The sequence below is a fragment of the Uranotaenia lowii genome, chromosome 1 (assembly GCF_029784155.1).
Source record: "Uranotaenia lowii strain MFRU-FL chromosome 1, ASM2978415v1, whole genome shotgun sequence".
Classification (NCBI taxonomy): domain Eukaryota; kingdom Metazoa; phylum Arthropoda; class Insecta; order Diptera; family Culicidae; genus Uranotaenia; species Uranotaenia lowii.
Window position 1 is genome coordinate 181073828 of NC_073691.1, and position 23021 is coordinate 181096848.

Genomic DNA, 23021 nt, shown 5'->3' on the forward strand with positions numbered 1-23021 from the left:
TTGCGACACCGACAATGTCATGCCAATTTTCTTATACTGTTTAGAATCAAACCAGGGTAGTTTTAAACATATATTTACTTCAAAAATCAAAAGAAAAGTTAATCGAGTGTAAAGGCGAGGTAAAATTGAACGCATTTTCGCTTGATACCCTCCTTCAAAGTCTTTACAGAGTGTCATCCAGTACCAGTTTCTCAGTTTTTTTTTCTTTTTCTTAACATGTCCTTGCTCTTCCGAAGTTCTCGCTTCATTATTGCCCAGTACTGCTCCACCGGGCGCAGCTCCGGACAGTCTGGTGGGTTCATGTCCTTTGGACAGAATTAGCCTCATTCCGCTCCAGGACACATTCTGGCCAAAATAGCGGTTCTTCGTCGTGCTGCTGCAAGAACGGCAAAAGGCGCTCCTCGAGGCACTAAGATTTGTAGATCTCGCCTTTTACTGTGCCCTTTGTCACGAAAGGCTCACTCCTCAGTCCGCAAGAGCAGATGGCCTGCCAAACGAGATATTTGGATGCGAACTTCTACATTTTCTTCTTCTTAAATTTGTCCACATCAAACTTGCCGGTGGAAAACTCCAACCCCGAAATTTGCTTAGAATCGGCTTTTATAAACGTTTCGTCGTCCATCACACAGCGGCCATATTTTGTCAGGATCTTCTCGTAGAGCTTCCGTGCCTGAGTTTTACTCGTCGATTGTTGCCGCTCATCGCGGTTTGGGAAGTTCTGTACCTTGTATGTATGTAGTCCAGCTCACTTCTTTGCATTCTGGACGTAGCTCTGCGACATGCGGATTTTTTTAGCCAAATCACGGCTTGAGGCTGCGTCTTTTTGTTCTCCGGTACCGGTTTTCTTCCAGCTGTTTTTCCGTAGTCCAACTTCAATAGCTCCTGGAACCGCTTCAACACTCTGGAGACGGTTGAATGGTGAATGTTCAAGATTTTTCCTAACTGCGCCGGTGCGACAGGTCAGGAAGTTCCAGGTGTTTGGAAAGAATTTGTTCTCTCGACTCGCGTTGGTTCACCTGTATTTTCGTTTAATCGAAAAACACGACTGCGAGTTTGACAGCTTGTAAACAATACACATCAATGAGAAAGTGTGCAAAATTTGGTTGATTTTTACCCAATGGTAAAAAAGTTATGCCCTGTTGAATGTGTCGCAATAATTTCGTGTTCGCCCTTTATCTTTCTAAAAGCTTTATTCATACATATTTTAAATTTAGATATTAAATAATCAGATAGATTTGCGAGGAGTTCAAATTAAACACAAGAACTTTCTAAAATAAATTATACCGTAATCCGGAGTAAGATTGATAACTTTTTTCAATATTTTTCGATTATTTTTGCTGTTAAGAGGAATGTGGAATTTTCTTATTTTTGAAACCAGTACTGGACTCCTATGAACGTAGAACATGGTTGCAGAAATTTATTAGACTACTTACTAGATAAACTCGACAAATCGCTCAATTGCTTCTTTTTTACATTTCCTACATATATCGCATCAGAATGGTCACTCAATTACCAAATTACTTATTGAAAAAAAACTTGTCCGGAATGAGGATCGAACCCCGACCTTTGTGATGAGAATCGAACACGCTACCACTAGATCACGCCTAGATGTTTTTCTAACTGAAATTAAAACTCGAAGTGGTGATTTGATTTTGCAAGCACCTCAATGCAGTTTTTGTGACTTACGAAATCCCGTTTTGCGCACTTTTGTGCCCTTTATGTGACTTAAGTCCCGTACAACGTACGTATAAGTCACTTTTGCAACTTTCAAGTTTATTAATGAGTACACATTGTTCACTCATGGGAATTGGGCAAAACAAGTCACATACAACGTACATATTTATCACTTTTGCAACTTTCAAGTTCAATAATGAGTACATAAAGTTCACTAAAGGGAATTGGTCAGTTGATTCTCTTTGTCAGCCAATATGAAACTTCCAATGCCTTCATTCAAGTAAATTTGTGACTTTTGGTTGCTTGGGTAGCCTTTAGTCCTAGACTGGCTTACTCTTGGAAAATGTCCCTATTATTGAAATATCAAAAATTTACTTTAAACTACAACAAAAACTACATCAAAACTATATATTTACTAAGGAAAAAAGTTGAACTCTCACATAAATCAACCTGTTTGCTTCTAAACGCATTGATTTTAACAGGAAAGGTGTTTGTTTGCGAGCCTTTGAAAAAATAGATATTCCAAGATTTTGAAATTACAGTTTTACTTACATTTGAAATTTTCAAAAACAAATTATTGATGTTTATGTGGAAAAATTTCATGATGATCCAAGGTACCCCGATGATCAATATTACCCCGGTTTACGGTACTGATTTCACCCTCAGAGATTAATATCAAACTGTGAAGAGTAGAGCAGCGCAATTCATGATGAAAAAAACAGTGTATCAACTAAATATCCAGAATGCGATCGAACAGCCATGAATTAGAAAATAAATGGACAACAAAAATAAACAACAGGAAAAATGCAAACAAGATACAGCATGTGCTGTGCCACTTAGAAAGAATGTTAAGACCATACAAGTTATAAATAGAATTTAAAAACAATAGTTACTGCGCATTTTAAAAATTAAGTCATTTTCAAACGGTGTGAAATAGTTTTTAACGGAAGTCATAAAATCTGGGATAACCTATACAAAATATTCAAAATGCTTAGCAAATTTGTAAGCGAGCTAATTAGCGATTAGGAATTATAACTTACTGATAGCATATCGTGTGATAAAACTTTGTTGTTAAGAAAAAAAATTGCAAACTAAGGAGTCTATTCAAAAAAAAAAAATAAAAATGGAAAACTTCGTTTTGTTAATAACTTCTGCAAGCATGAATGAAAATTGATGAAATTTTCAGTAAAGTTACCTACTAGTGTGATGTTAACATGTGCAAATTTTTGTGACATTCTTTCAAGTGGTTTTCGAGATATCGTCCAATGCAAAAAATCATTGAATAAATTTTTTGGGCAGGATCACGAAAAATTCAGGAAATTCCCAGTTGGAGACTTTAAAACAGCTGGAAATCGACTAAAATTCATATGGTAAATCGATTAAGGAGTCCTAAAGTGTGCTAATTCATTTTAACTTTCATTATTCATGGAGGATGATTGACTCTATGAAGGTAAGGAATATTAGAGATTTTATCAAGCGCAAATCAAAAATTTCGATTGGGGAAGTGACAAAAAAAATGTATTAGTTCATCTAACTGACTAATAAATACGAATAACTTCATTTCTGCAAAAAAAAAGCTGCCCGCCGTAAAAATAAACAAAATACGGTGGTCAAATCGTGCGCAAAATATTGGAACCGCTAGCGGGGAGATATTTTTAAAAATTACGTAAAGGACAGCAAAACGAACTCTTTAGCGGGCACCCGGCAATTTTCGTTGAAACTTTTCGTTGACAAGTCTCGACTTGATGTTCCGGAGATGAAAAAAGAGAAAAAAAAATTAAAAATTTGATGTCTAGCACTGGAAGTGGTTGACGATCTGTGAAAGCTGAAAATTAGTCACCGTTTCATAAGTATTGACACAATGAATGACTAAATTATAAAAAAATGTTGCCTCCAAATGCAACCTTTTTCCCTAAATAATACTTCCATAGATCCTACAAAGTTAATACAATATTTTGGTTGGATCTGGCATGGTGCAATTACTCCTACTCAAAAACAGAGGTGGAGTGATTCAAAGTTAAATATGTTGTTTTTGTGTCGAAGTAGGACAATCTGCTGAAATTGTCATAACTTCGATCAAATTTCAAAATTTGAGTAGTTTTGAAAGTCAAGCTTCTGAAAAAAAAAATAATCAAAAAAGCCTTCATTTGGAAAAAAGCTGGTTCATAGTATGCATTATAGATGGCGCCCAAAAAATAAAGTCAATGAACTTCTTCATTGGTCGCTTTCTCGAAAACCACTTGACAGAACCTCAAAAAAATATGCCAAAATTGTTAGAAATAAACTACTTTACTATACAAAATAAATAACCAATAATACGAGAGTAAATTGAAAAATATTCAACCTACTACAGCCATCTTGTTGAAACATTCGGTTTTCTATTTTGTTCCTCCGGCATCATTCAACAGCAGCAGACTTCTGCTGTCACGAGCAGAATCAAAACATTGTTTGTTTTGGTTCCTCTTGCTATGTCCGATTCGCAATCGAGAACAATAGATCAATGATTGCAGATGACAGGTGATGATGATAAACGCGGTACAAATGTTGACATCATCACACGGTTAGGCGAGACTACTCAAATTGGGTTCGTGGTAACACAGCAGTGTTGCCAGATATTCTGGGTAAAAATTTCAAAGTACTCATTGAGAAATGAGTACTTTCCCGCTTAGGGAATATGAGAAGTGGAAAGTGACAAATAGCTTTCGCTAATGTAATGGGTAGTTGTTTAATGACTTGACGAACAAACCTGAATAAAGATAACTCCAATCCACCACTGAAACCTGCTTTTTCAACACATCTATTAGCGATTGTTTCTACATCAATATTTGAGAGCGCTTCTGTGGATACGCAGTGCCTGTTTACAAAATTTTACAAACGAGAAATGGAGTCCGAAGAATTTGTTTGGTGTTGCTGCGCTCAAGAAATGCAACTCAAAACTCATCAGTTTGAGGAAAGCAATAAACCAAATCCCATTTTGTGAACTAATTTGGCTCATTTTTCGTTTCTTAAACACTAATCTCGACGGGAATGAACAGCAAATTGAACATTCTTAAAAAAAAAGTCGAAAAGAAGGTTTTTTTTCGAAACGACAAAAACGAAGATTTTGATATCAAAGCTATAGTAAGATAATAAGATAATATTTTGAATAATTAGTTTGATATGCTCTCCTGATCGGTATGAGTTCAAGAAATTTTTCAGATCATCCTCGTAAGAAGAAACGTATTTATTTTCAAAAATTCCTTAATGAATGTTTTTCAGATTATCGATATTTGGCAATGTAAGGCTAGTGTTTATAAGTATATTGGTGTCATTTCTAAGCTAAATCTTCTGGTAAAGATTATTTTCCAAGTATTAATACGGAATGGTAAGATCAAACAAGTCACTGTAGACAAGTATTAACCAGTTGTTTCAAATCAACTTTTCTAGGTATTTATTGATGGTAGTTTATAGCGCTATCGTAAATCGTTTAAACTTATTGGCATTTCTTTTCGCTAACTTTTAATTTTGTTATTTTCGCCAATTTCACAATTTCGTTGATATTTTTTTGTCCGTAAAAAAATCTATTTGCTTTGAACCATTTTCGTGGATCTATTGTATTAATCGTATCATATACCTACCGAGTATGTTAATATCTGTTCATTCCATAATAATGCAATAAAATAAACACAATCCACCCTTATAACAATTGTAGTCACCGGATATGCAAGTGTGGACGAACGACTATCTCCGAGGCACGGGCATGGAAATGTACACCGAGACGCTCAGTCCGTCGTTCATAGGCATGCCATTTGCGCAGGCCACCGAGTAAGTTGACAGGGTCAAGGGAAAAGTCCCGCACTAAACAAAGTATGCAACAACAACAAAAACCAAAAAAAAAATATGAGAACCCCTCTAAACTGTGCAAGCCAACAATGTCAAAAATCAAACCAATCCCTCCTAAACAAAACAAAATCTGTTCTCACCACTACCTTGAAATCCGCATGATCTCAAATCAACCGAATTTTGTACTTTAAAAATACATTCGAGCTATCCACTAATATATGTAGACTCACGAAATTTGGGATCATAAAGGTTTCGTTGTAGTCTCAAACTCTTGTCATCACTACTTCTACTACTACTACTATTTCTACTACTCCAAACGCTGTAATTATTATGTGTATGTACTCTAGTTGTTGTGACCACCTTTACCTACGATTGCAATAAATTGTGTCACTCAAAACAAAAAAATTAAACACCGACACAATACCTTTCTAGGTTCTTGTCAAGAATTCGCTCGCCATTTTTCCTACCCTCCTGTATTCAACTGACGACAGCAGTCTCACGAAGTGTTATCAAAGTGAAGATATTTCACTACTCCTAATGCGTTGGTAGGAGACCAAAGGAAAATTAAAACCAGAAAGAATATTGACAATCAAATATCACCAATATTGGCCGTTGTTGTTAGCAGATAAACACACTACTGAATAAATTGGAAACAATCGAGACAGTCAATCAGAAGTGTTTAGTATAAGTACTTAGGGCTTTCCTGCATTGTGAAGTCGCTCTGTTCGTATGTGTACGTATGTTTGTATGTGTGTGCGTGCGCTCCAAACGCTTTGTCCTAAGGTGAATGTATGACCAAATGATATCGATGATTGGTTTGCTTCTGACGGATGGAATGCTCTTGGGAAATTACAGGTTCATGGCGTGGTGGACTGAGTCGTTTAGGGGTCACTTTTGAATTTCTCAAACCCTGGTGTTTAAAAAGCTTCGTTTTGTATCAAAATTCATCCATGATATTTTGCAGAATTTTTAAGTAACGTTTACATGAGTAAATTTGAACTTTTAGGTTTGTATGGGAAAATTGATTATCTTGTACTGGAAAATCAACATTATTTTTGTTCCTTCTGTAGAACCGAGCTTGCTTATGGTTGTTGTGCCAATTTATTAACCATTTTAAGGAAATTTTCCGCTGAACTACTTTGTCCAAGACCGTAACTTTGTATGTTATAAGACTAAAAAGTTTTTAGCTGTTTAACTGGGGTATGTCTTTTGGCATTGAAAAACAATAAATTCAATTGACATCACTGCTGATGCCTGCGAAGTATTGCATCAAAAGTAGTCATGCAAAACTTCGCTAGGCACCTAGCAGTGATGTCAATTGAATTTATTGTTTTTAGTGCCAAAAGACATACCCCTGTTAAATAGGTAATAAGTTTTTTGCCTAATTGGACGTAACGGTCTCAAAAAAAAATTCATCAGGAAATTCCCGTTAAAGAATTTATAAATTGGCACAACAACCATTAGTAGGCTCGGTTCCACAGAAAAAAAAAACAAAAATAATGTTGATTTTTCAATACGCAATATTGAATTTTCCCATACAAACCTGAAAGTTCAAATTCACTCATGTAAACGTTACTTAAAAACCGTGCAAAAAACCATGGACGAGTTTTGAACCATAACGAAGCTTTTTAGACCCCAGGGTTTAAGAAACTCAGAAATGACCCCAAATCGACTCGGCTAATGGCGTAGTTTATTTCGACAATCTAGAAAATCGCTTGCAATTGAAATTTCCTAGTCCGAATGCTGAGCTCTGTCGCGTAATTTTTCAAGTTGAGATTCAAAATTAATGTATATTAAGAACTCGATATAAAGAAAACACAATCTTCCCAAAGAATCGAACATTTTCGCTACACAAATGAACCTGGCAATTTCAAATTTACCTTTAAATTTCCAAACATTCCCCTGTCAGTGATATGCTTTGCCTTTTCTCTAGCGGAAACTGAATTGTCACCTGAAATGGCAGGTCAAGGTTAAAGTTTCTTTATCATTTGCATTAAGATCCAAGAATTAATCATAATTGATCTACAGAGGCTTTCAATGTTTGCTTGTTCACGACTATGAAATCATTGAAAACATATTCATCGACAGAATAAACCAAAATATTGCTGCGCTTTGCACTGATATTTTAATAGCGAATATTTACAAAGGAGGCAGTAAGACAATTTCTTCAAAACCGAATTATGAATAAATTTCTTAAAAAAACAAATGCCAGAATGGGCATTGTTGTGCGACAACCTAAAGTCAAATTAGTTATAGATTTCAATTCTGGATTCAAATTGAAAGTCTAAAATAAGAATTTTGTTCTCAGAGACGTTGAATAATCATCAACATAGGATTTAAGAAATTTGCCATTATAAAAATACTAATTTCCTTTCATTTGAATTTTTAAATCAGTCAATCATGCATGTCTGATGTTGCTAAACATTTTTTTTTCAAACGAAAATATCACCTATATGGTGTCCCATTATGTCTAAGCACAATTTAAAATAAACAGATTAAGCAAATTCATTTTTTTCACTTTCATGTTCTCTATAGTTCTTTTACAGTGAATCAGTAAAAAAAAAAAGATTCCAGTCAATCGTATTTTTTTGATCGAAGACTGCTCATTAGCTTCAGCAAAGACAGATTTTCTTAAAAACAAATTGGCATGGGACCAACAAGTTTCAATCGGTCTCCCTTGAAGACAATTTGGTGGATTCATCTCCTTCGATACGATCTGAACTTTGCGGGATTGGGAGATCGTTCTTGCGGATCATAGGCGAGCCTGCTTAAGCGTTTGGTGTCAATTAATAAATTTTCCTTGGGAAATTCTCAGCTGAACAACTTTGTCGAAGACCGTAACTTCGTATCTTATAAGACAAGAAAGTTTTTAGCTGTTCAACAAGAGTATGTTTTTTTTTGGCATTGAAAAACAATAAATTCAATTGACATCACTGTTGGTGCCTCTCGAAGTATTGCTTGGAATGTGGTCATGCAATAACTCGCTTGGCACCTAGCAACACATGTCAATTTAGTTTAGTGTTTTTCAATGCCCTATTCAACAGTAAATTGCCTTTTTTGTCTAATGAGATACAAAGTTACGGTCTTCGACAAAGTTGTTCGGCGAAAAATTTCCTATTAAGAATTTATAAATTGACACCAAAACCATATGCTGGCTCGGAGGCAATCTTCTCACTGGCGTAAGCGCGCATGAATTTCCGGTCCAAAGTTTTGTCCACCGGACCCGGTTTCAATTTGTCCACGAATGCTGCCTTCCTCTCCATATCTACGAATCGCATTTCGAACCGCTCTAATGCTTACTTCTTCCATTTTTGCCAACTGGCTCAACGAAGTTGGGGGAAATACGCACGTTAACAACACACAGCAGAAATCAGCTGTTTAAACGTCATCCGGGATGAGCAGGGTTGTATCATAACCGTGCTTAGACATAATGGGACACACCCTATAACAGTAGATAAAATCAAATCTTTTAAAAAGTTCCAAATTACATGAAATTATTTAATTCGGTTTAGGTTCTCTTTGCAATCTCTAAGATATGCTGTTTCATTTGAAAAATAAAACAACATTCATATATTTGTCATCCAGGAAAAGAAATCAGGTTGTATTAAAAAAATATATAACAAATTTTACTTTTAAGTGTTTTTTGTTTTTGTTTTTTTTTATTTAGTTTATTTCCGTTAAGAATACATACAAAGTAGGTACATAAGTATTAATAATGTCTATAATCAAAATCAAATTTACTTTGTGAACCGGAGTGAGGTGGTGACATAAATTGTCGTCCATCTTGGATTTTGAGCAATGTGCCCAGTTTAACACTTCACGGTTCACAATCCTGCGTCGCCGTTGTTGTTTTGTTTGCAATAGTTCTGTATTTTGTTTTGAACGCCATCTTCTGTTCGTTTTGACCGCTTCTCAACTGTTGCGTCCCTTGTTTTTTCACATATCGCCTCTTGATTTTCTCTACCAACCTACTTACAGTCGCCAGATACGCAGGCCTGGCAAAATGATTACCTGCAGGGTACCGGATGTGAGATGTATACCGAAACCTTGTCACCTTCTTTTACCGGCATGACATTTCCGCAAGCCAGCGAGTAAGATCCCTGTTTTTAAACGTCTCTCAAACATTCTAACCAAACAAAACCCAAAAAACTACTCTACTACGGTTTCCCGTTATCTCGTTATAAACAATAGAAAACAACAAACCGCCGATCCTTTTTCGGGAGAACACTGTTCGACAAAAGCAATCTTAAATGGCAACACTGAATGTCAATGCCTTATTTTTACCTGAAAATTGCCGGAAAAGGGCACATTTCTTGTTAAATGAGTTCACGAGAAAAAACTTTTCATTAAAGAAAAACGAAAAAACTTCTATATCGAATACGAAACACTTGCCTCAATGATTTCAACAGTCAAATTAGTTAAAACAAAATTTTCGTACATTCCAGACTTTGCCTTAAGTCCATGAAAATTCCAAGTTTTCATGGCTGCTGATGCAAATTTCTCATTCAACATTTTATTCAGTTAGGTTGTTGTCTAATGTGCGGAGCAGACGCGTAAAACCTCCAAACAAGTTTAGTTTCGCCAACAGATTTTGTTGAACAGTGTAAACTCCAAATTCATTCCATATGCAATCCAGATACCGGTACAGTATCTATCGAACGCGAGCCATTGCAGATTCCTGATTCGGGAACATCAAGATACGAAAAATTGAATAAAGATCAACTGAATCAGAAATATGTAGTTGAAAATCAAGACATCAAACCAATAGTTTCGAAAATTCAGTAATCATTAAAAAATCGATAACATTCAAAGTCAAAAAACTAAAAAAACAGAAGTAGAATTTCAAATTTGATGAACAAGAAACCCTCAGACTAAATGAAGATAAGAATTCATTGACAGGACATTGAATAGAACCAGAAATCGAGTTCTGTCAATGCACAGTGATCTAGGACGGACCTCATCGTGACAAAATTAATTAGGAAGATATTATGAAGAAATTACGAAGATAATACTAAATCAAATAGTAGGACGTGTTAATTTTGCAAGATTTAAACATAAACTTTCTCCAGTGAACAGATGAGGCCAAATTGTCTTCTGCAAAGTTGTAGCCAACAGTTTTGGAGGCAACATAGCCCAAGACACCAAATACATATGTCGATTTTTTTTAAGAGAGTTATGATTTTTTGAAAGTTGAAATTCTAAATTGTGTCGATTTGGCTCCAACTTTTGTGAATGAATTCATACAAGAAAGACAAAAGTTTTCTCATCATTTGGATGAAAGTAATATTCGCACATTTTTCTCTCAGCAAGCAAACTTGTATCTGAAGACGTTCGTTAGTTATAAAGGATTTTTTTTTAACAAAAACTTGTACTTATTAAACGGTCATATCTTTTGTTAAAAAAAATCCCTTATAACTAACGAACGTCTTCAGGTACAAGTTTGCTCTCTGAGAGAAAAATGTACGAATATTAATTTCATACAAATGATGAGAAAACTTTTGTCTTTCTTGTATGAATTGATTCACAAAAGTTAAAGCCAAAATACTGTTATTTTAGATTCATCCTAACATTTCAACTTTCAAAAAATCTCTTAAAAAGCCGACATGTGTATGATGTGGTGTCTTGGGCAATATTTCATCAAAAACTGTTGGATACAACTTTGTAGAAGACAATTTGATTCTATCTGTTCCCTGGAAAAAGTTTTTATGTGTAAATCATGCAAAATTGACACATCCTAATATTTGTTTTAATACTATAAAACCGCACGGTTTGATGAGAATTTTTTGCTCAAAATACTATTTTATTATTTTCGTAATTAATTTTGACACAATAAAACTCCGTCCTGAACCACTGTGCAATGTTTTGCTTCAGGAATCATGGCCGTGTACGCGAATTCCATTCGATCCGATACTGTACCTGCTAGTTGGTCACTCCCTGATTGTACATTTCCAGTTTGCATCCGTTTTTTCATTGTTACTATTTTGGTGATATGAAATAGTTTCCAACAATTTACTTGACCAAACCTGTTCCCGAAACCAGTTCCCAAAGTTTTCGAATTTAAGCTAACATAATATTAACATTTTTCTCTAATCGTAGAGTAGAAAATTGCTTCCATTAAAAATCACACAGATTGACTAAAGCTGCCTGTGTTTGTTTGTTTCCTTTGTATGGGTTTTTTCTTCCTAGTGATAACTCGATTAGAATAGACGATTTTTTTGATAAACTCTGCTGCAAGGGTGAGCAAATGATTGACACGACACAAGAAACTGGTTCATTTAGCACTAAGTTCGGAAAAACGCTGCTTTTCGAGAAGCCCGAATCTGAGCTCGGTTTTCGGTGACCTTCTCTCGATTTTAGTATTCCAATTCCATTAAAATATATTTCTATCTCTGACAAAATGAATTCCGAGTTGAACATCATCAAAACAAACTCATTCAGGAGTATAATTTTATCGCTTTTTTACAATCCAATATTATCACTCTGAATGAAAGCCTTTTAGTAAAAAACTGGATACCAACAGAAAAATTAATAATCTGATTTTTATTATACTTCCGGTTTTGGTAATAAAATTTAAAAAAAATAAAATCAATCTTTTTCGCATGCTTATTTAGTAGAACTTAAAGTTTTGGAAAATTGCTGTTAAAATTTAGGAAAATGTGCTGAACCAGTTTGTTGGAAGGGTCAATAAATCGCAGCTGGAGAACCTTGGCCTTGCAATAATAGAAAGAATTTTACTTAGTATAGAAACATTATTTTTCTAGTCGCCGAGAACACTAAGGGCAAACTACTTTTTATTTGAGTGTGGCCACTTCTGGTTTCCAACGTGCGATGCTCCCCACGAAAATCATCGCCGGTTTTTTGCCTCTTGTAGTATCACGTTTGTTTCTTGAATTCTTAAGTCTCTGGAAATCATCAAAATCTAACTTATTTCAGTTAACTCAACCTGAACCATTTATATGCTAATCAGCACTAAATTTATCGGTAAATGGAACACCCTCGGCCATATTCCGCTCAAATCTGCGCTGCGCCATCGTAACGGGAAGCACCAAAGCCATCTGTCTAGACTTCTTGATGAAACTGGCAACACTGCAAAGTTCGCTTCCGCGTAGAACAACTAGCGCTTCCAGCTTTCCGTACCGCTAACTAGCACCTTAGTAATTTGCATGAAATCTGCTTCAAGGAGTTCATATGTCACTCTCAAGCATATAGCGTTTACTCGAACTTCATAGGTGTTCATTGACGACCGATCTGTTCCATAAGCATTTGGAGAGATAGCTGTCCATCTTTGAAGCGCCCGGAATATGCTGCTATCGCTGTATCGAGAATTTATGAATGAGCAAAAGTAGAAACTAGAAGTAGATTCATTTAGAGCCACTGCGTAGGCACTTTGTCCTATCTCAGCGTACAGCACTGCTTCTTCGGGTTAACAAAACCATCACAAGAACACCGAACGTCAAACTCAGTTGAATCTGTTGAAGCACCTGTACATAGACTAACACGATTCGAAAATTAGTTAAGATAGAAAAAAATAACCTCTTCCTTCCTTCCTATCGATCCTATCCCGATCTGTCGTAATCCTAAACTACACACAACAGTAATAGTCACAGTAGAGCGAAATGTCTCATCACTTCAATCGAAGATCTAACGCCTTGATTTCTGCCCTCGTTTCATCTTTCTTCTGATGATGAACTTACCACACTCACTTGTTATCCGAACCCTGGGTAAACTCTGAAAGATTGTGCTTTACCAAACTGAAATTGCTGCTGCTGGCAATCGAGATCAAAGGGGAGGAAGGTGACGACAGCAAGATTTCCATCAACCCACGAGGGGCGAAAATCCACGCCAACACCCAGGGCTTCTTCATCGCGCAGAGTGCGGACGAAGTTAAGAGGTAAGTACCGGAAACCATAATGTACTAGCCAAAATGTTTTAGTTTTTGTATAGGGCTCAAGCATTCAGCATTTTTTGGATTGATGGATACATTTTCGGGCAGCAACTGGCACATCTTGATCGATGTTGACTCGAGTTTTAAGAAATAGAAACCATAGATATTTTGTAGATTGTTCCAAAACTAACCTGTGCAAAATTTCAAAGATCAATCGAACTTGATTTAGGGATGCTTTAAAATTTTAATTTTTTATTTCAAATGACTTCAAAATGCATAAAACGTCAAAATCTAGTGTTAACTTTTTTTTTTTTTTTTTAAGTATGTTTATTTGTCTAGTAATTGGTTTAAATTAGGTTTTTAACATTCAGTATTTAAATAAAAAAGTAGATCATTCGTATCTATTGCAGTGCTGGATTCATAAACATAAATAACGTAGTTAGAAAACACTTTTAAAATATTAACTTTTTGATCTGGTCCTATCCGTTGCAGTGTCGGATATCGTAGGTCTTCAAATGAGAGCCGCCCTCGTCCATTCGTAATCACTTCGATTTTCCTTTGAAGAACATCCCATGCTGGTGAAACTCGATTACATGTCGCAAATTTATGTTCTAGAGTTTCAATGTTGTTACAGTGATCACAAAATTCACTGATTGTTCTCCCCATCCTATGCAACAATTGTTTGTGCGCAATTCTTTCATTTGTCAGCAAGTAAAGTATGTCTCGCTGTTTCGAAGATAAACGACGACAAGCTATGTTTTTCCACGTCCTGGGCCAGTTTATTGTAGGGTGTTTCACTTCTACTTTGGGTCTGTCGGTCTGTTGCAAGAACCAATCGTAGATGGATGCCGAAGACGGTCGCTGACGAATGTTTCCAGGAAGCTGAATTGCTGTCTGTGCAATGAACTTCAAGCAGCGCAAATCGCTAGGTATGTTGTGTGTTGCACTGTTTGCTTGAAGAAATGAACCATAAAACGGGATGCATTCTGATTCGCATAGATGTCTGTTCAACAGCAGAGCTTTGCACTTTAGAGCCGGAAGATGTAGGTTAAGTCCACCGTCAGCAATACTACGAGCAAGTTGCTGTATCGGTACTCGTGTAGGGAAATTTCTCCAGAGGAACGAACCAATTGAACTTGCTAGTTTAGCAGTGTGAAGGCAGTAGGGCGGGAGCAAGGACGCAACATACCAGATTCGAGAGGAGACGAAAATATTCAGGAGTAGAACTTTTTGATGGACTGTCAATATTCTTGTTGTGTGTAGCCAGATGAGTTGAGAAAATTTACTCACAATCGCATTCCAATTTAGTCGAATCATAACACGGATTGAATTGGCGAATATTACTCCGAGAACTTTAAGAGTATTATCCGTCCTTAACCAATCGACAGTCAATGGGGATCCATTGATAGTTCCAACGTCGATGGCACATGATTTTTGCAGATTCAACTTCGCTCCCGATACTCGTTCAAAGCTCTCGAAAATTCTTTTGATCGCATCAATTTTTTCGGTAGAAGTCACGATCACAGTTACGTCATCGGCGTACGCAACTACTAGATCTGTCCCACAGGCTCGTTCCAGTTCTCGTAGTAGAGGTTGCAAATATAGTACAAATAAATGCATGGAGAGAGGATCTCCTTGTCGTACAGATCGATGTATATGGATTGAACTGGATAGATGGCCGTTGATAAGTATTCGTGACGATGATTTCTCTGCAATACGAGAGATCAACCCGACAAGATTCCGATGAAATCCGAGTGAGCACATGGTACGAAAAAGATAGCTGTGTTCGACCCGATCGAAGGCATTAGATAGGTCAAATGAAATCAGCTTCCCTTTCTGTCCTGTTGCATTTAGCTGGGCTATTCTGTCTTTCAGCGAAAGAGTTGCTTGAAAGATATTTCGGTTTCCGTTCGCACACTTTTGGGATGACGTTAGAATATTGTTTTGATTGAGCACTTTTTCAATTCTTGTTTTTAGTATCCTCGCCAACAGTTTATAATCGTAATTGAGAAGCGAAATGGGCCTGAACGATTGAACTGTATGATCACTTCCGCGTTTTTTCACAAGCACTATTATTCCAGATACGAATTCTTCGGGAATATTCCCATTCAGAGCTTCGTTTAACACTAAGTTTAGTTCTCGATGTATCACATCAAAACACTTTAGGAAAAACTCCTTCGGTAAACCATCTGGTCCGGGAGATTTTTTTGAAGCACTTTTTTGTATTGCGTTGTAGATATCTATCGTTTCGATTTCGTTCGTACAGGCCTCATTTGCTTCACAATCATTTGGAATTATCTGGTTACACTGGAACACATTTTCTTCACTGTTCACTTGTTCGCTTCGGTACAGGTTCGAAAAGTGCCGGAACACTCTCTCTCGAATGGCATCTGGATCGTCGATACGTCCTCGTTCATCTTCCAGCAGCTTGATATTGTTTCTCTTCCTTTTTCGCTCACCGATTTGAAATGTGGACAAGGGCTCTCCCGCAATGTGTGTTTCGTTTATTCTTATGAAGATATCATTGAACCTCCTGTGATGCGAGAGCATTTCTCCCTTGAGTTTGTTGATGGTTTGGATTAGTGCCGGGTTTTGGTAGTACGCATCGTACGCTCGCTGTAGCAGCCCATAAAGACGTTGCTGCTCGTTATAGAACCGGTCGAAAACAATTTTGGATTTCCAGCGGAAGAAAGACTTCAGTTTAGGCTTAGCGCATGGTATCCACCATTGGATCCAGGAATCAAAGTGTCTACGTTGTCTGACCCAGAACTGCCAACAAACGTGGAGCTCTTCGATATTTTCATTTGTCAATACGTGCGGTCGGAGCGACCAAAAACCTCGACCGGGGCTTTGATCCGGTAGTGGGAGGCATATTCTGGTAGAGAGGGCTTTATGATCGGAGAAACAAACGACATGCACAGCTGCGGTTCGTATTTGATTCCGAAGGCTGTCAGACACATACAAGCGATCCAGTCGAGACGAGGAGTTGTGGGAAATGTAGGTATAACCTGAGTCGCTAGGATGTAGTTGTAGCCACACATCAACAAGGTGAGATTGCTGAACAGCTGTTTGCAATGCCGGACTGGTGTTGATTCCCGTTGCATCACTCTGACGAATCACACAATTGAAATCTCCACCGAGAATGATATGGTCGGTAGGGTGACGAAGATAGAATGCTAGTGTGCTGTTGAAGAAGCGCTCTCGATCAGCTCGAAGAGCTGTTCCGGAGGGAGCATACACGTTGCACAAGGTAATATTTTGTATACGTACGGCTATAAGGCGACTATCAAGACTTTTTTCGACGTGCGAAAATCTGATGTGGTCTTTGAGAGCTATTGCGGTGCCTCTTCTGGACTCATCGACATTACATAAGACCGTATACCCAGGAAAGTTCAGTTGGTTGTTAGGCACTTCTTGAAGAAATACGATATCAAAATCCATCATACGTATAAAAGTAGTTAGAGCGTGTGTTTTTGTGTTGTTTGTGATTGTATTAATGTTTATTGTACCAATATTACAGCTGAGAAAAGGCATCACGAGCGGGCTTCTCTCTCGGGCTCGGGTTGTTGTCCGTCTACGAGTTTTTGTTTTTTCGTAAGTCGTTTCGGTCGTTGTCTGGTACTCGAAGCATCAGATTTGTCAGAGTCATTTCCATCGGGTGAAATGTCGACATCGCTACACGCGACTGCTGGTCGGGCGGATTTAGATGCGGCTACGGGAGGTGGCATTTTGTCGGTGTCTGTTTGTTTCGGGAGCGGTTGGGTCGAAGCTGTTGTTTTTGAGCTGGATGGAGTTGGGTCCGAGGCTACCGCCTTGGTTGTTGTTGGCTTTCTAGCCTGAGCTTGTGGTGGTTGTGTGTAGAACTTCGCTACGTTGGAGTATAGAAGTCTACCAGATTGGTCTGCGGTAAGTTTTTGTACCAGCAGTCTCTTGTTCTGCACACAGGGAATTCCTGTGTGGACAAATTCGCAGCAGTGAACACAGGTTTGCCTTTGGCCCTTATATACAACCGCTGTCGTTTCATTTTGGATTACGACGGAGGATGGTATATTTTTGGTCACGATCATTCGTGCGGCACGTACGCCCGTTGGTGTTCCTCCGAAAAGGAATTTTTCGTCCCACAGTATATCCCGTACGGACAGCACTTCGCCATACGATCGTAAAAAGTCGGCAACTTGATCGTTGGAAACTGCTCGCGTTAGATCAAAGACCCTCACTTCCACAGCCCCGTCTTCCATCGTCACACGAATTTTGTAGGTTTTACCGTCGACAACAACCTCATGCTTGTTATCGTGTTCCTCGACGATCTGCTCGGCGAGTTTAAGGTCAACGACCTCAACAAAAACTGATCCGCTTCGGCGGTTTGGCTGAATCATCAGTACATTTTCTCGCGTTAAACAAAGTTTATGCGCGATGAACTTATGTACGTCCTCGTAAGAAGGTGGTTTTGGTAGAAGCGAAAAGTCGACGCGAAAAGTATTTTCGCGCCTCCCCATCACGAAGCCACAATACGGCGAACCGATACTTGGTTTCGCGACGGTTTTGACTTTTGTATAGAAATAGTCCGTGAACGACTTTCGAAATCTGCTACGTCAAAAAAAGCGACCGCACAGCTCGAAAGTTGAGCGCTAACTAAACTCGAAAAAAAAATCGACTTCAAAATTTTAAAAATCACCAAAGGAGGGAACAAAGGAAAACCATGGTCATATAGTCTAAGTCACTGGGCCACAAATAGAAGTTGTCTGTCAGATGACAAATCAAATTAAGAATTTACAAAAAAAAAATCGCCACCAGATCTTGACTTTTTATGCATTTCTAAGTCATTTGAAATCAAAATAAAAATTTCGATTTTTCCGATTTTCTTTGGCCCCCCTTTGATGATTTTTGAGAGTAAAAAACTAAAAACGGACTCCTAAATCAAGTCCGATTGAGCTGAAATTTTGCACAGTTAATATTTTTTGGGCCAATCTGTAATGGTTGGTTTTTGAAATTCGATCATGATTTTTTTCCCATACATTGATTTCCACCCTAATGTATATAGTATAAAGGTATCGCAGTTAGGACGTTGTCATGGTCCGTGGATTGGCCGGATCATATAGACGAGTTGGACCCTTAAAGGCTTAAAGGGTGGATCGACCAAAAAGTACTTAAACAAAAAAAAAAACGTTTAGAGTTTGTTTAATTTTAATTTTATAATTTATGTTTGTTATTTGATTTATCGGCCTTATCGATGAAAAATGATGTACTTTTTATTAAGGACATCTTAACATTATGAAATTTTATAGTGGGATAGAAAGTTAAAAGAAATGAAAGATGAAGAAAATGAGCGGGTAGAATTTATTTGTGCATTATCATCACATAGGTACCAAATTTTTGTTCGGCACGGGCCAACTACTATGAAGTAGTAGATACAGATAGAGTTGCATACACATGATTATACCAAGCGTAGTTCGCCCCACAAGCGGAAACTTGCAGTGCGAACGAACAAGAAGTCGGTATGTGATCGCTCAGATAAGCTCCCGTCAACTCAGAAACGGACTTATCGATGTGTAGCCTTCTCAGTTTGTTATCATCGCCTTCCTTACAACCGGGGTTTGGTTACTTTTATTCTTAATTTTAAAAAAAAATCTAGTTTTTTTCATTTTGGAGTTCATAAATTACATTATTTTTTGCTGCCTTCTTTTTCACATGCTACACTAGATTTTGTACATTTGTCTATTTGTCGACCTTCTAAGCTGCTATACGCCAGTTCACTTTGAACTTCTGCTCGCTTTTTTAGCCTTTCAAAGGTTTCGTTTGATAATGGCCCAATATTGTTCGATCCGTCGAAGTTCTGGGCCTTTTGTCGGACTCTTATCCCTTAGCACAAATTGGACACAAGTTGGTCGCATACAACTTCAGGGCCTTTTTGCCCTAGTAACATGAGGCCAAAACAGCGGGGAATCTTGCAGGAATGACAGGAATTTTTGGAGGCAATTGTTCACGTATACACCCTGATTGTTAGTGCCGGTTGTTACAAGAATGCTGCATTTCTGAGCATATTGTCTGTCAAACCATATAAATATTTCTTTGTGCATTTTGACAACTTAAGGTTTTCAGAAATCTTGTCCCTCCCCGTTGCCGGCCGTGTAGAATTCTCTATGTCTCTTAATCCATAACGAAACAGTCGATAATGTAAGTCGAGCTAACTGATAATTCGACAAAAGCAAAAATTCTTGCTGCGGGTGCATAATCTTCAAAAGCCGTTTCCCTTGCGTGGAGGCCATTTTGACAACTTAAGAGCGTGCACCGTAAACAAAGTAGGCACATCATTCTACACATCTGTGCCAACAAACCCCTTTTTTCCATTTCTTTCAAAATATTCGATTATGTGATTTATGCTACGTTGAAGTTGAGCACTTCATCAAACATATTATAAATAACATTGGTAACTCTCAACATGCTTCATACACTTCACCAAGGACATGCACATCAGCATCACTCCATGGAGAAAGTTCTTACTTCGTCGAGAAATTTCTCTTTTTGTTTTTTTATCAGTCATTCAATGAATAGGGCTTTTGCTACAAACACATCTGTTGAGCACACATCAGAGATTTTTATATGCGAAAAGAGCAAAATTCAACTAAAATGATGGTTTTCCGTTAAACGAATGTTCAATTTCTCTTAAAAACATTGTTAAAGCAAACTTCGAATCATTTGCTGGCAAGTGGAAACAATTTTGTGGATTAATATTTTATTGGATATCAGTGCGGTTCCAAGCAAAACAAAATGAAAAAAACAAGCCAGCCATCATTTTAAAGCATTAAACGGTTCCCCCAGATTCTTTGATCACGTGTTCGGGTCTATATTAAAAAATTTTGAATCAGGGAGATGAAGTTAATAGTTTAAGTCACGAAATTTATTAAGAAGGTTCAGCAATATTTGTCCTACTTCCACTAGAAACACTCGTATCCTGTACAAAATCTTAATTTTTTTTTTCGAAGAACCTCACTTGAAATCAGAAAAAAACACCAACAAGTAAAAAAATGTTTTAGCTTTTGAAAATTGTGTCGTACATAAGGAACTTTCCAAGAGTTTTCATAAATTCTTCGAAAAATATCTTTCTTTCGTCGATTTGTATTTATTTCACGTGGGGCTGTCACATTTTTTTGCCCTATAGGGCTTTTGCACAGTGCATTTGTATAAGTAGGCCGTTGCGTAAACAAAAGTGACAGCTTCATGTAAAATGAATACGACTCGACGGAAAAAAGTTAATTTTTCAAATAATTTATGAAAACTTTTGAAAAATTTTGTAGTAGACCACAGTTTTAGAAAGCCCGTATATTTGTTCACTTCTATGTACAGTACCGTTCATGATTGTATAGAAATTGGAAGCACGTGCACCGTCACTCTGATGATATTTTTTGATCACATTTTCTGCGTAAGATAGATCAACTATCATACTATTATTTTACAAAATTGGAGATTTCTATAAATTGTGTGGCTTGAGATATAGTAGTTCTACGAAAATCGGACGTTTTGGACTTTTACCATTTAAATTGCAATATCTCAGAAACTACGCTACGCATTGTATTGAAATTTTACAAAGTGATTGTTGAAATATTGAGTTATCCTGTCTGAAGTTTTTGAAAAGTTTTATCGATGGGATCAAAAGTTACGCGATGTACAATATTTCAGGCATGAACCAAAAAATGCGATTTCTATAGAATTTTGGACGAATGTTTCCATAGGAAAATCATATCTTATGTTGAACAACCAGTAAATCTGTTTCAATCAAAAATCTTAAACAATTTTGTGAGATTCTGATTTCAAAACACAAATGGATCATTTATTCTTTTTTTTTTCTTTTCTTAATTGCTTCTGTCAGACATTATTTGGCTGATTTGTGGATGGAAAAGATATTGTTCTAATGAATCGTCCAAAATTCTATAGAAATCGCATTTTTAGGTTCATGCCTGAAATATTTTACCTCGCATAACTTTGGATCCCATCGATAGAATTTTTCAAGAACTCCAGACATGCTAACTTAGTGTTTCAACAATCACTCTGCAAAATTTCAATAAAAAGTGTTACATAGTTTCTGAGATATTGAAGTTTGAATGGTGAAAGTAAAAAAAGTCCGATTTTCGTAGAACTTCTGTATCTCAGGCCACACAAACTATAGAAAGCTCAAATTTTGTGATTGAATTGTGTGACAGTTGATCTATCTAACGCAGAAAATTTAATCAAAAAATATCATCAGAGTAAAAAGTTATGGATGTTCAAAGTCGAATTGACAGTTCGCGTACTTCAAATTTCTATACAATAATGAATGGTACTGTATGTTTGTTTTCCGATTTCAAGTGAGGTACGCTGAGAAACCAAAGATGGATTCGCCCGATTTCAGTGGAAGCAGAACAAATATTGCTACGACGGAAGCTTAACATTTTTTTCCTGATTGAAAACTCTACAAGATAAACCAGAGTCTGCCTAAGAATTATCTGAGGAAACCGTTTTTACTGCTTTACATAGATGGTCGGTTTTTTATTTAATTTGGCTCTGCATGTTTCCGGACTAATTTTCAATCAAATAACCACGTAATAATTTTCATTTGTAAGCAGATAATTCGAAATATACCGAACGTCTCTTTTTAAGAGAAAATGCGCTCACACTCCCGGAAAATACAAAATTTTATATGAATTTTGCTTTAGACGCATATAAAAAGCTTTGATGTGTGCCCAACAAATCTCTTATATGTCCTATTAGACTGAGTCGATTTGGGGTCATTTTTAAATTTCTGAAACCCTGGGATCTTAAAAGCTTTGTTTTGGTTCAAAGCTCATCCATGATTTTTTGCAGAATTTTTAAGTAACGTTTAGATACATGAGTAAATTTGAACTTTAAGGTTTGTATGGGAAAATTTAATATTTTGTACTGAAAAATCAACATCATTTTTGTTTCTTCTGTGAAAAAAAGCCTGACTATCGTTTTGGTGCCAATTTATAAATTCTCTGAAGTAAATTTTCCGCCGAACAATGACCCCAAATCTACTCAGTCTAATGTCCTATATCGGTAAATAAAAATGCGTTAATTGTATGGAGATTTTCATTTTTCACATTAGCATTTCAGATTATCACATGTGTGGCCGATTGGAATACTGAATGGAAATTAAAAAGAAATCAACGGCCTTGCATTTACTTCGAACGCAGTGAAATTTCTAACACATCGCGAGAAGATGTAATGGGCTTCGAATTTCTGTTGAAGCTTAGTTCTTTTAGAAATGGGACAGTTACGAATGCGTGTATCTCAAAAACCCTTCGTTTGATCTAAATACTTTCTATGAAGCAAATGAAGGTCATCTTATGATAATTCATGAACAAATTTGAAAAAAAATATTTATTGCATTTTTGTAAGAATAAACTCTACTGTGTTCTTGGTACCTCCCATCGACCAGCGCACACTTTTTTCAGTCATGATAATGATCAATTTTTCAAACTAATACTTCGTCTAATCTGTATTTTAGGTTGCTACATCCTCCTCCTTCAATTTCTGCTACTTTTCGGACCAATACTTCTCTTTTAAAAGAAACTGAGGGCAATTTAGTGAACACAACTGTTTCGAAATTGATAAATTTGATTATTTTTGAACCATTTTTTGAGCG

At 36.9% G+C, this 23021-nt stretch overlaps 1 protein-coding gene across 1 annotated transcript in view; it reads left to right on the forward strand.

Moving 5' to 3' along the window:
- Nucleotides 1-23021, forward strand: part of LOC129739076 (calcium-activated potassium channel slowpoke) — a 191324-nt gene that overhangs the window by 119516 nt on the left and 48787 nt on the right. Inside the window, exons 12-13 of the mRNA XM_055730463.1 lie at nt 9475-9587; nt 13232-13387. Of these exons, the coding sequence (XP_055586438.1) occupies nt 9475-9587; nt 13232-13387 (269 nt within the window). The remainder of the gene's footprint in view (nt 1-9474; nt 9588-13231; nt 13388-23021) is intronic.